At 37.4% G+C, this 17,212-nt stretch overlaps 2 protein-coding genes across 5 annotated transcripts in view; both read left to right on the top strand.

The window, feature by feature from the left end:
• nos1 (nitric oxide synthase 1 (neuronal)) overlaps positions 1–3,800 on the top strand; it is a 40,103-nt gene extending 36,303 nt beyond the window's left edge. For all 3 annotated transcript variants that reach the window (XM_046385530.1, XM_046385529.1, XM_046385531.1), the window contains one exon: positions 680–3,800. In XM_046385530.1, coding sequence (XP_046241486.1) covers positions 680–695 — 16 coding nt within the window. In that variant the 3' untranslated portion in view covers positions 696–3,800. The remainder of the gene's footprint in view (positions 1–679) is intronic.
• A 372-nt stretch (positions 3,801–4,172) lies between these two features.
• lrrc74b (leucine rich repeat containing 74B) lies at positions 4,173–15,905 on the top strand. Of its 2 annotated transcripts, none has more exons than XM_046385532.1 (10): positions 4,173–4,466; positions 5,330–5,528; positions 6,178–6,320; positions 8,337–8,469; positions 9,512–9,718; positions 11,741–11,850; positions 13,010–13,125; positions 13,559–13,637; positions 14,840–14,935; positions 15,031–15,902. In XM_046385532.1, the coding sequence occupies exons 1-10, from the start codon at positions 4,368–4,370 to the stop codon at positions 15,145–15,147; spliced, it is 1,299 nt and encodes a 432-aa protein (XP_046241488.1). In that variant the 5' UTR covers positions 4,173–4,367; the 3' UTR covers positions 15,148–15,902. The 2 variants fall into 2 exon arrangements, with proteins under 2 accessions (XP_046241488.1, XP_046241489.1); XM_046385533.1 differs by having other exon boundaries at positions 4,430–4,529; positions 15,031–15,905.
• Positions 15,906–17,212: the final 1,307 nt, after the last annotated feature.

The raw sequence follows: 17,212 nt of genomic DNA, 5'->3' as shown, positions 1-17,212 counted from the left end.
TGCCCTCCTTCATCTGTTCATTAGGTCATTTGTTTATGACTGGATTTTGGGAGGCATGGTAATATCTAGTGTGTACACACAACAAATAAAACCAGGATCATTCACTTCCACACAGATTTTTCTAGCTAGTTAAATCATATTTTATTTTAAAAAAATGTTTTGGTGCAGCCCATTGAGATTTATTCAAGGCAGTGAGGTTACCAGAGCAGCTCTACCTCTGAGAGACATTTATATAAGTCCAATTCCAATCTGCAACGCGTAGTTGTTGGTGACACCAATGTGTTATCATCCCTCATTTTAGATGAAAACAGAGTGGGTAACCATAGAAACCCATGGAGAAAGGCCTTTAAACCAACAGGATTAGAGTGAAAGCGAGTGGCTTTGCTCCATTTCTGTTTTTGTTTCCATCGTTATTTGTGCATGTTCAAGATTAGACACTTCATATACCCTTGCCATGAGAGCAAAACAAGGGCCCTACATAGCCACTATGGCTCATTAAGCACCAACATAATGCATCACAGTCGATGGTTCCTGTGTGGATTGTCACTTGAATTTCACATTTGGCCATCAAAGCCCCTGCTCACTGGATGAGTAATGACTGTAACGTCTCTATTTCTATGTCTCTGTTGCTCTCTCTGTCTGTCTTTGTGTCTCTTCTTCTGTCTTCTCTCTCTCTCAGAGTTTTCTGCTCGTAGGTCTATGAATCGGGGGTGGTCAGACAACAACCAGTCTGGAGGACACAGCGACGCTGGTTAAAGAATACTGTGCCAATTTTTTTACTGTAAAAAAAAAAAGAAAAGAAATATAGGTTCCTTTCTTTTTTTATACAACTTAAATGTTTCTGTTGGGCTCTGCGATTTTGTCTGTAGCAAGTTGGAAATGTTTTGTTCTCTGAGAATCTGTTTTGCTTGTTGATGATACTTCCAAAAATTATAAAATTGATCATTTTGATTCATAATGTGTGCACCTAGTGTAATGACCTGCCTCATTGTGAATGCATGACCAAGACAAGAATATATTCAAGAAATATAATATACTCTGTGTTGCTGTTACAGTTAAAAGGCTTTTATTGAGGTTTTATTGTTACCAGGAAAAGTGTGGCATTGATAACAAAGTCAAAGATATCTCTGAACTATGACTTCATTTGACTTTATGTTTCAGGAAAGAATCACTGCTGGTTAAATTTATCTTGGCTGTTTTTATCAAAGGCTTTAGTTTCCGTAAATATTCAAAAGGGAGAAATAAATGAAAGCTGTACAGGTGTGCAGAAAAACTGAAAGACAATTTAGCTGTTGACGGGTTGCCCTGGATTGTAAAAACAGTGATATTGTCACAGCCTCACCAAACATATTATCTAGCTCTTCACTGGCAATCTATTAAAATGCATCAGCCTCTGTGCCAACTGTCTTTTTAGTGGCCTGTGCATTCTCTCAAAGCATCATTATGTTGTGTGTCCCAGTTGGTGCTTGCCCAACCACAACAACTGCACAGGAATGTGCAGGGCAGCCACTAAATGTAAAATGTTAAAATAAACTAAATTAAAACTTCTTTAAATCATTGTAAGTATTGATGCATGAGTATTGTAAAGGAAAACTGATTTGTGTCAAATCATATAGCCTAATCATGGTGGAGGGAAATTGTTTTAGGTGATTGTTCAATAATTAAATCTGGGATTGTTTGACATTTTGGGAATCACACTTATTCTCTTTCTCATCAAGAGTCTTGAAAATATTGCTATCATTCTCATGTCTGTTTAGTAAATATAGAGCAGTGTGTTTTTCAACAAAGGGGTAAAGTTAGCCCGAAGGAGGTCTTAGCTTAACATAAAAATTGAAAATGAGGAAATGTAACAATATCACCCATACAAAAAAAAAAAACAACAAAATGCCAAAACAACATGTTATGATTTTAGGCAGGATTGTGTTGGACTTTTTCCTAGATGGAAGCAGGAAGTTGTTGTTCCAGGTCATGAAATGATCCAGCCAGTACTACTTTGGTTTTGTACAGATTCAACAAACAAGACATAACGTGACAGATGCTGGCTGTAATATCTCGTTACCTTTGGATAAAGCAAAGCTAGCTGTTTCCCCTGTTTCCAGTCTTTATGCTAGGCTAAGCTAATGGCTCCTAGCCTCCTCCTCATCTTACTATTTCTTTATAAATGAAGTATCTCTGTAACAAAACATTTTTTAAGGGTAGCAAACAGATTTTTAGCACCCCATGCTCCCCAGGTCATGTCAGACAGCTGTCAACTTGGCACCAGTTGTCACCTGCTGAGCATTCAAAATTTGCATTTATCAGCATCATGAGTCCTCTGCCTCTTGCCTTACATTAACTCTCTGCCTCTGCATATATACAACTCATATATTGTTTATTTTCTCGTTCTCTGCATGATACTGCTCAACCCCACGGCTCACACGCCACCCTTTCACTGTGACCTGACACCTGCTCAGTAGCATCAGCGTGTATGTGTGTGTGTGTGAGTGTGTGTATGTGTGTGTATGTGTACCATCGAAATCATCACAAGTGTGCATATCTCTATACGAGTGGGTGTAAAACATGCGTGTGCTCAGGTGTGTGTATTTACAGAATTATTCTGCTTGTTGTCTGTTACCTTGTCAAACTGGTCATATTTTAAAATAAGCATGTATTTGTTGCTCTGTGAGTCACACAAGCCTGCAAATTTAATCTTACAGATGGTGTTTTTGTAACAGGAAACTGCCCACTTGGCTTTTAGTTTTGATCTCAGCAGTTCAGTTCTCTTGTTTTAAGTTCCAGTGAAGTTTTCATTCAGGGACAAGAAGCAATCACACTGCCGCTGTGGTCATTTGCTGCTTCCCAATGAGTCAGGGTTGTAATTAGAATATATTCGTGCAGGGCCACATTGTTTATTGATCACCCACTCTGCAGTAACCCGTGGCTTTTCTTGTCAGCTTCTGAGTCTTGTTTGTTCCCTTTCTTTGTCTTTGATTCAAATTAAAGATAGCTGTCAGCATGATTAACGGATTTCAGTGTGGTTTTCAAATGTCCTTAACAGCTGCTGAGAATATATTTGTTTTTGTTTTCTTTGAAGTCAACTATTTTTACTGCCGGGCGAACATGGGTGATTCCCGTTGTTCCCACTTTTGTTCATTCTAGATGAATGTCTCCTCTGTATAATTTGTTTGAACAGATTTAGTTGAATTGGAAAGAGAGCTGTCAAGAAAATGTCTGTGATGTGAAATGTGCAATGGAAAAATAATTGATACAAGATATAGCTTCTATATATATATATAGCTTCTAAATATATATATATATTCAAAGACAAAGTATAAAATATATAGAGCACCACTTCGATCTTTTCTAAGAATGTATTTTGATTATGTAATGAGCACTATGATTCTGCTTGATTTAAAAAGGACAAAAAGGGCATATTCTATGGTGTCTCTCATATCCTTTAGGGATGGGGATAACAGCAGCATTAAATAAATGCATGGTGATCTTCTGTCTCCTGTTCATATTTTTAAAAAAAGGCTCTACTTACCAGCACTGTGTCAGTCAGTGAGACTGTATTGTGAAGTTATCCGGCCTTTCTCACAGGGCTTTGAATGGTACAAAAAAAAAAAAAAAAAAAAAAAAACAATCTTGAAGGGTTTCTTTTCCTGTGTTTGCATATCGCTGCTGCTATGAACAACTCTGATCCAATTAGCCTCTGCTATAATGACCTTTGTTGTGTAACTGATTGAGGATATTCCATTTTAATGCATCAACTGCAAAGACTTTGCATTTACTTACAAATAAAGAGAAACATTTACAGAATATGTCAACACAGCGCTTGGTTCGTTTTTCTTGTTTATATACGAAAGAAGCCAGAATGGAAAGGTTTATTTCTGCAGTAGGACTTGTTTAAGGTTGAAGCATTTTAGTTTGAAGGTCAGACGTAGATGTTGATACTGAAAAATAGAGTTGCAGCAAACAAGCCATTTACTTCCCTTCCTTCTCCTCCTCCTCTTCCTGCCTCAGTAAGTGCTGGTCGTCATGGCTCAGAGAGTTGGTGCTCAGAACACACAGAGATGCATGGCAACATGTCAACAAAACGAGCCTTTCAAACTTTACAGAAGGACTCTGATTGGTGCTGGTCACACAGAGAGGCAGTGGCCTTTCTTATTAGTCCAAAGAGTTTGACCCTCCTGTTGAGCAAGATAGGTTGCATAAAAACTGCAGTCCCTGCTGCTTAGACGCAGTGCAATGATTTCACTCACAGCACAAATATTATTTTCCACAGTGAGTCGGAAAAGAAATTAACAATATTTTGAAATTATTTCTGTGTAAAGGTAGTAAAAAACAGCTTTATCGGTATCAAATCACCATTACTCAGTGTTGAAGTCATGGTTCACGGGAAGAAGTTGGCCAAGGAGAGGCTGCTGCCTTCTGTGCTTGAAGACGATGACGCAGAAACAGAAAGTGAGAAGCTGCAGCTGGGGGAGGTAGGAAGCTGACCATCCAGCCAAATCTGCAAATTGTTGAGCGAGCGAAGTGGGAACAGCCAGGTAGGCAAGTGAAGAGTTATAGGACTGAGGAAGATTTTTATCAAATGAGATAAGACAAAGATGGACGAGAATTCAAAGCTTGTTATAGATCTAAAGAGTTTGTTGGGCTTTAGAGATGGAGGTCCACATCAAAATTCCATCTGGCACATCTGAGCACTTCCCTTGCCAAGGCGAGGAAGCACGGGGTCAAAAACACAGGCGAGGGCTGGCTGTTATCTCTTCATGCATCACTTTTTGAGCCGTGTACTTGCATGAATGAATTTGACAAAGGGGACTCAGAATCCCATCCTTAAGGTTTGTTTTAATTACACTTTTACACTGTAATCATGGGGCTCCATGAACTAGTGTAAGTGTGAGAAATACAATATGAAAGTACATTTTCAAATAACAAAACCCTTTGGATGCAACCTGTCCACACAAAATGTGCTCCTGAACAGTAACAGTGCTACTGGCATGCCAAACAATGGTATTTCCGAGTAGCCTCTTTGCAGTAACACATGTAGCGTGACTGACTGAGATATGTAGCGTTTTGAATATGTCAGGTCTAGATACAACTTAAACAGCCTCTGGTTCTAGAGGTAAAAAGGTAGGCTGAAGGAGAGCAATTACAACCAGTAGAAGGAAAAAGAGATACAAAGAGAAGTTAAAATGGTCTAGCCACACTGATGGACAGTTGTTCTAAGTGAAGGTATCAGTTTTATTCTCCTGGCAGTACATCCATCAAATCTGCTCGCTTGGGAAGCCAACAACAGCCAGCTTTGGAGAGGCATGATGTCTTTCTTTTGTCATTCTTCACCCAGCAAAGTATGAGCGGGACAAAGGTTGACATATGTGGGGAAAAGGATCAGCACTCACGCCCGGACAGGAACATGCTAGACAGAGATGAAGGGGAGAGTGAAGAGGAAGAAGAACAGGAGGAAGACAATGAACAAGAGGAGTTGGGAGGAGAGGAGTGTGTGATCTCTGATGAAGACTACTACACAGATTTGGAGCTCACAGGTATAGAGAAAGTTGATTTTGGACAGAGAAAGGGGACATAAATAGGGTGGGAAAGTCATCAAATTTATGTTAAACATCACAATGTTCCCTGATAGAAAAAATGGGAAATTGTTTGGCGGTCTGAGTCATATGTGTGAAATTAACCTTTTGAACCTTTTATTTTTCCATCTGAAATACTATTTTATATCCGCTTCAACAGTAAAAAGTATTTTGATAGTGTGTCTAATCATGAATCTGAACTTGCACTGATAAGACAAAGTCCTTCTGTTGCCCCATCTGTTCATCTTTTCCCTTCTGCTTTTCCATCTTCTCAATCTCCAAATGATTTCAGAGAAGAAGAACAATAAAAAAAACCAAAACAAAACAGAAACTCCTACACGCGGCTGCCCACACGTGTAGAGCCCTGTTCTGCATCTTAATGATTTCATCTCAGTCTTTGTGTCAGGCTTCCTTTTTACCAGAAGTGAAAACCATCTGGTATGAATGAGTTCCCCTGACAGGGTGAAATAAGCCATGAGGGACTTTTCAATATCACACTCAAAAGGTCCTCCTCTGGGGGAAAGTGCCACATCTCTCTCTTTTTCAAAGAGGTATTGATAGCTAACAATTCAGCCAGACACTACAGCTCCTGTCTTTGTTCATGTTGCAGATAAGGACGATGAATATGACCCAACGGGGCAGACCTGCTACATGGAGGCCTGTGAAAAGTTACAGGTGGTGCCTTCCTCTTACTTTCTGAGGCAAATACAGAACACAGAGCTGTCCATGATGCATCGTGGTCTGGGCCCTCAGGTACTAAAACCATCAGTTACAGACTGTATTAAAGTTATTAGTGGGCAACAGGGCCTTCCCCAAACTGTTGCCACAAAGTTAGAAGCATAGCATTGTCCAAAATGTCTTGGTATGCTGAAGCACTGAGATTTCCCTTCACTGGAAGGGGCTCAGCCCAAACCCTGAAAAACTGCTCCATCCAATACTTGTCTATGTAGTATATATTCATATATAGCTTTATAGCAGGTTTGACGTAACTTATCTGTTCTGCCCAGAGTTTTACTATTTTAAATCACCCTGCTTGACTGCAGCAGGCATCTGTTTTCAGCCAAAAAGCTCCAAAACTCCATTGTGCTCTGTCTTCTCTGCACCAAACAGCAAACAGACATAATTTGTAACTATGATGAACATAATGGAGCAATGAGCCAGTGGAGACTAATAACAAAGCTAAAATTAACTGAGTACTGGACGTACGTTTACTAGATGGCCAGAAACATTTGACTCCAAATGAATGAAATGGATGGCAAATAAGCATTTGCTAACAAGTTCACCATATTCTAAATGTCAGGACATGTAAATGTTGTGTTTACAGCTTGTTTCTGCTGTCTCCAAGTTGCCAAATAATCAGTTATTGCAAGTATATATCACTGGGGAGAGAGAGTGTTACCATTTTTTTATGTCAAGGGAAGGATTGATAACACTCCTTAATACTGTCTGTGTCAGCTTCATAGCATTTGGGAGGGTCTTTTCCTTTTTCCTCACCTGTTACACTGATCAGATCAGTTTCACTTGGGTAAAGGTACTCAAACTTAACCTGATTTCTTGGAAAAAGGCCTACAGATATTTCAAATTCTTTGTCTCTCAAATGCTATTTCAGATCAGCCCACACCTTTGTTCAGTGAATGGCTCATTAATTCAAAGTCACATTCCCCTCCAGGGAGACTGCACTGATCATGTCAAAGTCTGGGGAGCACTGTTCTCAGTCCAACACAGCTGGGCCCCAATGTTTTTTTGTTTTTTTTTGTTTTTTTTTTGTTAAAAAAGTCCCTCTTTTTTTCTCAAGTTTAGACTATTATGTAGATCTTTTCAGTATACATTAAAGTGGAAGTGAAACTTCTAGAGCTCATTATGCAGACTTAAAATTGCATTTTTCTCTGGGATTTTTTTAAAATCCTTTTTCACCTTTTAATTCATGATAACGTATCCTTTTTACGTGGCCCTCCTGAACATAAGGCATAAAGTGAATACTGTGTCTATATAACTTGGCTCTCACAACCCATAGTACACACAGACATATCTGTATCGGTATATCTATTAATTTATTATACTTAAACCCTGTCTCATTTTAACCCACAAGTCAATGACAGTTAGATGTCTTTTCAATGGTTAATCAATTTAAATTGCTTTGTGGCTGTACATCTCTTATAAATAGTACATCCTCTGCAAATGTGAAATGCGTTGCCTGGAGCTTTTAGCTACACTGTTTGACATTTTTACAGGCTCTCCCTGGCCCATAATGCTGTAAATGAAAGTTGCATAAAGTAAATCCACAACATAGCCATTTCCAGAGGTTCTGGCTTCTGTAACAACATTCAGATAGACTGAATTGGATTTTAAATAAGTGTTCACCTGTCAGTCACACAGAGTAAAGTAAAGAAAAAAATCTTGCAGAACATATGCCTTTACACTATCCTCTGATGGGGCTGTTTCTGCTCTCTTATTTTAAAGATCAAGTTAACAGAAGGCTTCATGCACTCAACTTTCTCATTAGCCTTGCTAGAAACTATAATTTTCATGTTCTGCAAGCTTCAATTCTGACCCACGCCTCCGCACAGCTCCCTTCTGCTTCATTTGTCTCACACAGGTTTAATATTCCTCTCTCTCTCTCTCTCTCTCTCTGTCTCTCTCTGCCCACCTGCATCAGTACATTTACTCTTTTAACTGGAATACAGATAAGAAATATACTGCAGCGAACAAACAGAAGAATTTCACTTTGGTGGGGGGTGTGTTTGTTGGGGGGGGGTTGTGTGTTTGCAGGGCACCAAAGCACTGGCGGTTCCCCTGGTAACCAACACTTCAATACTGAGACTGAACCTGCGAGATAATTGGATGGAAGGAATGGGCGGAGCTGCCATAGCTGAGATGTTAAAGGAAAATTGTTACATCACAGGTGGTATTACTTGGTACTCAAGCATGCACACATTTTCTCTTTCTTCTCCTTCACTCTCTCACCTTTTTCTGGCAAAAGTGCCACCCAAACTCCCACTCATACGCCACACTCACCCCAATTATATGTCAGCACACCACTGAACATCTGGGGTCCCTGTTTAATATTTGCTAAATGTCAGTCCTATGTGTAGCTCAGGAACCTATGGGGGAATCTATGGTGAATGGCTCCTGTGAGTCATGCAGGCTTTTTGGGCTGGCGTTATTTTTAACATCCTTCATCATGCACCACTATTCAACTTTCAGGGGTAATCCAATTCTGTGAATATACAGAATAAAAGCTCATGCTAATGTATATTTCTGTGATACTGCAGCAGACATCATCTGTTTCTAATTTTAAAGGAGACCTATTTTGCTGATTTTAAATTAGAAGTTAGAATTAGATTTTAAATCAGAAGTTAGAATTAGATTTTAAATTAGAAGTTAGAATTAGAATTAGAAGAACACATAAGAATTCTGAAGTGGTCAGGAACTTGCTTTGCTGTCAACACAGAGCAGAAAGAGCTGAACAATAGAACATTGTAGACAAGGAAAAACAAACAATTAATATCACATGACTAACGCCTTGCTGGCAACAGTGCTTTAAGCTAAATGCTAATGTCATATATGCCATGCCAACATGCAGGTATATTATTTTCACTGCTCACCCTTTTAGTTCAGCATGGAAATATTTGCTTCTTGAACACAAAGTACAGCTGAGGCTGATGGGAATGTCATGAGTTCTGCATAAAGTTTAGACCAAGAAAAGGAAACAGGAGTGATAAAAAGTTTGGATGTAGTCTTAACTACTTTGTGATGCTGTCTTCAGTAGTATTCAGGCTACAAAATCAAGTTGTATTAAAAACAGTTAGCAAAATTTTAACAATTCATGTACAAAACCATATAGCCTAAAACATATTTTGAATGGTTTTTCTTTCATATATTGTCTACACACGCTTTCCAATACACATGAACTTTTTCTTGTGAATTTTTGTATGTGGTTCCAGAGGTGGATCTGTCCGACAACAATCTTGGGGATTATGGGGCCAAAGCCATAGCTGGTATGCTTATGGAGAGTAGCACCCTGGTAAATCTCAATCTGTCTGGAAACCATTTCACAGACCAGTCTGCTGAGCACCTTGGCCCAGCACTGATTGCCAACACCAAGTTAAAGCACCTCGACCTCAGCCACAACGCTCTGGGAGAACATGCAGGTAGCATTGCAATCATTTAATACATAGTAAAGGTCTTATATTGTTTGTGTGTTCTCAGCCTTTCAAAGAGTACCGGTTGCTCCCATTTTGTTAGGCTAAATTGATTTACACCAGAGATATGTATGTAAATGTATGTCGTAACACTGGATAACTTATCTTAAAGACCCAGAAATTATATGTATCATCAACAGCAAATAACATTCAAGAGGCATGAATGAGTCTTTTCTTTTTTCAACAATTGACAGTTTGCAAGAGAAGTTTTTAATTCTGATATTTATACTCCAAAAGTAGTAATCCATAAGTATTATAATATGTGTATACATAGTATATGGACAGCTGGACAAAACACATGGACACTTAAACATTCCACCCATATGTGATTGTTAAACATCTCACTCCAAAACCATTAGCACTAATATACTGCTGGGATATTAATATATCTGGTTTCTCACGTTCCACCCAATTTTTTAACCTGGCTGCAGAGAATTTCTCCCATTCAATCACAAAAGCATTAATGAGGGCCAGGACTGATACTGGGCACTAAGGTGGCGGTCCAGTGCATCAGCAAAGTGTCAGATGAGGATGAGGTCAGGGCTTAAAGTTTAAACTTCAGACTGCTGTGACAAAAACAACACAGAAAAGCAACACCAGAAAGAGCACAAAAACATGTGGACGGATGAGCACACAGTATTTAAGAAGTTCACCTACTTTTGACCATATACTGCAAGTTAAGCTTTGAACAAAGTCATTTTGATAGGCTCTTCTATTTATATCTCAAAATAAAAACAAAAAAAAATGACTCAAGTAATAGTAAAAAAGGCGACAGTAAATTGTCAATTGACTTGGTTACTATTACTATATTTATACTATCGAATATAGTATAAAATATACTATATACTATATTTATATAACTATTTTACATATTCTTTAGTTCACACATGACCACACAATTACTATTTTAAAAATACTTGTTGAAAGTAGCTGCATGAGTGCAAAGTCCTCTTTTCTTCCTTATTATATGATAGTTTAATATACTTCAAAGCCCTATGAATTGAGCATTTGACCTGAAGTATGCATTTTTATTTAAAACTATGACTATATTCAATTACTGGTTTCTACGAGTACTGGAAAGCATTTTCATAAAAGCAGAAGAGCTTGCCGTAATGATGTAGTCTTATCTCTAAGCAGTCATAGGACAGCAGGCAGCAACAGACTGTGGCATTCAAAGGTCAAGAACATTTCGCCTTTATTAAAGCCTCTTTCAATTATGATGTGGATGAGCTTTGTGACAGGCACCTTATGGAAAAATGGCAGACTAGGAAGCATCTGATGCAGGTAATTGAAAATAAATCTGTCTGTAGAAAAGGGAGCACCACTGTGTCTCATTGCCATAAATGATCTACCCTCACATATTGAACTCTGTTCTCTCCCCTGCTGAAATATCAAAGAACAACCCCTTTTGTTTTGAGTGCACTCTTCCGTATAGTAGGTCCCTGAGAGAAAATATACCACTCAAACACTCTGACATGCAAGCTATCATGTTATTGCTCTTCCAAACAAGTACAATAAGAGCATCTTTTCTTATGATTATGAACCTCTGAGTGCTTGCACTTTCTTATCCCTATGAAAAAATGGGTGAGATGATGATCTGGAGCTTTATCTTTGGCATCTCTTCTTCTACAGCAATCGTGCACATTTTAGGCCATGAAATGCATAATCACACAGTTTCAGTGGACTACTGCAGATGAGATGCTCCCAGAAAGTGTAGAAATGAATGTTTTTGATTTTAGTAAGCACTTCTGGCTATGCTTTCTTGCCAAATAGATTTCTTTCCCCCAGATATGAGTAATTTTACAGAATATGATTTCTAGTATTTGAACTCACAAACTCTTGCAAACCGACACATAACAGATATAGTTTTGAAGAAGATGATGTAATTTACTGAGTAGATGTAGTTTGCAAATAAATAATGTATCTTTTTATTTTGTCATGCTGCAATTATTTTTTGTTTCCTATCCTAAGGGCAAAACCTGGGAGACTCTCTGTCAGAGAACACAGGGTTGAGATCACTAAGTTTGGCCTGGAACTGCATTCGAGGGAGAGGAGCTGTGATGTTGGCCAATGGCCTCGGGGTAATACACCTGGAAATCAATAATTCAGCACAATTTTTTGAAGTCAAAGACAAAAGAAGATGTACAAATAATACAAATAAATAAGGAATTAAAAGAAAAAATCATACAAAATCAAATTTAGAACATTGTTCATGTCAGATAGAAAAACATTTTTTAAAACTGATTTCTTGCATTAAAGGTCATATATTACACTGAATCTGTTGAAATGTTACTGTTCTCGCTCATAGTCCAGTTCAGCCCAAATGTGTTGGATACAGATGAGTTCAGGGCGCTGGGCAGACCAGCCATGCTTTTTCACAAAAACACCATGTTGTACAGCATTGGAAAAAAACATTAAAATTATTAGTATTATTTTTAAAGAATATTAAAAATAAAATAATATTGTTAGTCACAACAAAAGTGGCGACCTGAGACGAGTAATCTTGACAAACTCCACATTTATATCCATGAAAAAGTGTCATAAATGTAATACTGTCATATTTCAAAGTTCAATCAAAAATGTAATTTAAAAAAAACCAAAAAAACCAAAAACGAGTTTATTTGTCATACTTCTTTTTTCTGTTTTGATATAATCCTGATTGCCTGTAATTTGTTACCACCTAATCCTGGGAACAAGCCACTTGCCTATAGCCTTACACTCTGTAGCTCACACATTCATATACTAATGTTTGCATTTTACACTTTAGCAGGTAATCAAACACATTAATACATCTCTTATATGTTTGCTCTTGTGTCAGAAACGTAGTATAGGGACAGCGAAACAAGATCACGATACGTTCTGATGATACAGTTTTGACGAAACCTTGTAGATTAGGTTTAATAATATGATTCATTGTTATGAGAAGATACTGTATATTATAAACTGACTAACTCACTTATCCTGTTTTGTGAAACAGCCCCCCTGGTCAGGTATTGATTAAACATCTCATAAGAAGAGAGCGCAGCAGCAGATTATGTTAAGGGGTCTCTAATCAGTAAACTGTACTGAAAGGTTTGATGGATTCAAGGCCTGAGAGGCTAATGACTGATATTGCAGTTCTCTCACTTTAAATTAAGATGTTTCTTTGCCCCTTACTTAATCTCATTAGTGAACTTGAGTTTTACTTGTTATTGAATTTTTTGATTTTTTTGAATTGAGTGTTTTCTTGTTTGCTTTTAGGGAAACATTTTCCTCAGAACTGTGGATCTGTCATTTAATGGCTTTGGTAAAGAAGGAGCCATTGCTTTAGGACAGGTTCTGAAAGAGAACACTGTTCTGGAAGAGCTGAATGTGAGGTATGAGCCTTTGTTATCTTAGTTATCTGATCATCGGACTATACAGTGTGAGTTAATAGGAGCATCAGGATCATTTTAATGTACATCACAAATGACCGCATGTTTTACCTTGTTTGGTACTAACTGTGATGGGAAACAAAATATCCTTTATGAGACTCTTGATGAGGTCAAACTCTTGCACTGGATTTTTTATTTTTTTAAAACAAAGAAATTTTAAACAGTGGTCACATTTTTTTTCTTAAAGTGAGCCTACTAGTTCAAGTCATTCAGTTTCTTCTGCTTCTCAAGCAAAACAAGGCTTGCCTCAGAAAGTTCTAGACATTTGTGCTACGCAGATGAATAATACCATTTAAAAAATAACACTTTATGATTGCCTCCACTCACACTCCAACACACATGGTTTACTGTTTGTTTTCTTCATTTGTCTCAACAGTGACAACCGCATACCCCCTGAAGGAGCTATTCGTCTAGCCATGGGTCTCAAAGTAAACAAGACAATCAAATTCCTGAATGTAAGCTGCTGAAAAGAGATTGGTTCTAGCTTCAAAACCAATGGGTGGCATCAGTGAATAAAATGGGATAAGTAAATGGATCACTGTACTTTGTTTTAATGTCAACACCCTAGTGGAGTTCTCAGCGACTGATCTTAACTGCCTGAAACAGGTTGATGATTGAAAAGAAATGATGGTTAAGCCTTACACTAAAATTGAGATACACCCTGAGCATTTGATAGTCCTACTGATAAGATGTGCAAGATTTGAAAATGTAATCAGTCAGTTAAAAGTTTCTGACACAGTTTTCATCTGCATTAATAGAAGCTAAGAACTGAAAACTGTTGTTGCATGGTTTCCTTTTCCTCTTCCTTTTTCTTCTTTTTGCAACTAGTTTGTTCAGTCCTGTTTATTTTAAATGGACAGTACAGTGTGTGGATTAGCCAAGAGTAGTCTAGAATGGTTAACTTTTAACTTTAGCTACTAGTCAGTAATTGAGCATTTTTATGCTTATTTGCTTCGTATAATATGCTTATTAGCCAGAAATGAAAACAACAATACCATTCTCTTGTCTGTAAATAAGATGCTTCTGTCAGCAGCCAGGGAGATTATCTTAGCATAAAGGCTGGAAACAAAGCAGCTAGCCTGGCTCTGTTCAACAGTCAGAAAATCCGCCTATCAGCACCTCTAAAGCTCACTAATTGACTATTTCATCAAGCTGACCAGTTGCCAGGTAGTGAAGACTCAAGTCACTGGTCCCAGCCCAAAACAGTCCAGCACATAATCCCTTCAAAATGTTGAATTTTCAGTTAAACAAATGAGATACAATATGTTATTGAGAGCTTCAGACATGCTGCTTGGGACTGTGGCATTTGTTACCACTGGACATAGCCAAGCAGACTGTTTCCCTCTTTCCTGCCTTTGTGTGAAGCAATGCTAAGCCTCTGCAGGCTAAGGGCTCTAGCCTTATATTCAACTGACATATATAAGAGTGACATTGATCTTCTCAGCTAACTTGCCAGAAAAAGGTCAATATCTGAAAATGCTGGACTACTCTTTTAAAAATGGCTAATAGACAGGTTATTTTCAGACGATACAAGGGGTGGGAATCTTTTAATCCTTAATAAATGCCAGACTAACCTTCAAATCTTGTTTCATCACCTGCATAACTAAAAGCAGAGTATTGCTTATTTCTTAAATTTCCCATGTTTATCTTTGGCCAGATGGGAAGGAACCCCATCCAGAATGCTGGGTGTTATGGAATCCTAAAGGCTGTGCAGGAAAACCCAGAATCAGCTATGGAAGCATTAGGCTTTTCGGTAACTCAGACAAATTTCACCTCTTTCAGATTTTCTGCAAATCTTCTCCTTTTTAAATTGTATTGACTGGTTTCTCTGTATACCACTCCCTCTAGGACATCACAGTGAATCAGGATTTTGAAGACTTGTATACAGCAGTGAAAGAAATTTTCCCTGTGCTTACAGTAAATCACGGAGGAAGAATTGGCACATTGAGAAAAGCAAAAGCTTGAAAAGTGTTTTCTTATAAATTGTGCAAGAAACTGTAATTGCTGTACTTTTATGCCAGAAAATATGTAAAGAGTCTCGCCAAGGCTCTGTGGACGTTTTCAACGGCAGATGAACCAAAGGAAGGATGCGTGCAAGTACATTATCATTAAAAGATGTCTTTTGTAAGAACCATGAGAGATTATTCCTCTGAATGAAATGTATTTATGGATCAAATAAAACACATTAAATACCCAATCAATTGTAAATGAAGATGATTCAGGAATAGTTTCTTCATTTTCCAAAAGAAACAGTACGTACACTGCATGTGTGCATGCTTGAAATAATGTGTTGTTAAAGTAATTGAGCACAGGCATACAATACACGCATTGAGTGATTCTTTTTAGGTATGATCTGATTTGATGTTATATAATGTCAGTGGGTAGAATGATGGAGAGGATCAGAGAGCACCGCATTGTGTATGAAAAGAAGTGAAAGTGGGTTGCACAAAAAGGATTTAAGTACTGCATGACTAGTCAAACAGAGAAACCAGCTTTGGAAGAACAGTTTGCTATTAGATAAGAGACCTGTTTACTGCAGCAGGATAACTCAGACAGTATTAGATACAGTAAGGTGTTATTTGGAGACATGCATCTCTCTTACATCCCCCCTGAATGTTCTCCAAGTCGTTTCTCCAAGTCATTTTATTTTGTATTATTCATGAAAACTCCAAAAACATGTTGTACTACTTCTTAAATATATTTCTACAATGTCATACCTCGTATGAGCCTATTTGCATAGATGGAAAGTAAGTAAGCATCTATTTCAGTGCTGCTTTTAAGTGTTGAGGTGCTTAATATATTTTATTTGAGTTTTAGATTTTTGTCCAACTGTCTTGCTCAGAGGCAGTGGTAGAAGTAGCTAAATACATTTGCTCAAGTACTCTAATTAAGTGCAGTTTTGAGGTACTTGAACTATTCTTGAGTATTCCCATTTTCTATTACTTCTACTACTTGTACTCTAGTACAGTTCATTGGAAAATACTGAACTTTTTACTCTACTACATTTATTAGGCAACTTTCTTTGCAGATTTTGTTCAATGATACAAAAATAATAATAAACAAATAAATTATGATGTAATGGTATTGATTCAAAAAAATGCATTGATGATCAGGGGGAAATTTACAAGCTCCACCAGAAGATTAACTATATAAAGGAGTTAACCTTTACCAGCTTCAACATTAAAATGATGAACACATTTTGTTCTTTTGTACTTTTACTTTAGTAAAAAAAAAATAATAATAATAAATGCACAACTTTTACTTGTAAAGGAATATTTCTACACTGGTATTGCTACTTCCACCTCCGCCCAAAGGAAGGATTTTGAGACGGAAATACTTTTTGCTCTGCTGCCTTTATCATATGATTGTGGTTGTACTTCCTTTGCACAGAAAGAGTTTTCATCAAGATCAAAGAAATTAGCACCAAATGAACCTGCTCCAACACTATAATAAATAGTATTTCAGGTAATAAATTCAGTGATTTAGTATAAGACTCTGCAAGGAGTCATCTCTTATCCTGAGCAGGCTACTTAATGAGTAATTTTGTTGTACTTGACCAGTGATGGAAGGAAGAAAATGTACTAAAGTATTAAGAGTATATATCATTCTATCATTACATTATGCAGTCGTGTAGACTGCATAGACAGATACACCATCACAATTACCCAGAGCCCATAGGGACACCTTCACAATGACTGTTTTGTGCAACCAGTTGTCCAGACTTTTAAATTATTATTGTTAAAAACATCCTATTCTTTAGGCTCTTTATGTTTTCGATGCACACTTTTAACTTGTAGAGTATTAAATAGGCTAATGAACATTGTTAAACAGGCCTGAGTGTTGTGAAGTAAAAATATAGGCTGCAACAAAAAAAGACTCAAAGTACAATTACCTCAAATTTGTTTCTATCTGAGTAAATGCACTTGGTTACATTCCTCCACTGCATCTCTTTATTTTATTATGAATATAATCAATTAAATTTCATGTAAAATTCAAGTATTTTAATTATTGTTTGATTTTAATCTGTCAT

The sequence above is a fragment of the Scatophagus argus genome, chromosome 4, assembly GCF_020382885.2.
Source record: "Scatophagus argus isolate fScaArg1 chromosome 4, fScaArg1.pri, whole genome shotgun sequence".
Classification (NCBI taxonomy): domain Eukaryota; kingdom Metazoa; phylum Chordata; class Actinopteri; family Scatophagidae; genus Scatophagus; species Scatophagus argus.
The sequence above is the reverse complement of the archived record's forward strand: the minus strand, read 5'-3'. Positions and strand labels throughout refer to the sequence as shown.

Excerpts from the sequence above, each read along its gene's own strand:
- lrrc74b (XM_046385532.1), top strand. The coding sequence starts at position 4,368 with ATGGTTCACGGGAAGAAGTTGGCCAAGGAGAGGCTGCTGCCTTCTGTG. Across the intron at positions 6,321-8,336 it reads ATCGTGGTCTGGGCCCTCAG|GGCACCAAAGCACTGGCGGT; the intron begins GTACTAAAACCA and ends GTGTGTTTGCAG. Across the intron at positions 14,936-15,030 it reads TGGAAGCATTAGGCTTTTCG|GACATCACAGTGAATCAGGA; the intron begins GTAACTCAGACA and ends CACTCCCTCTAG.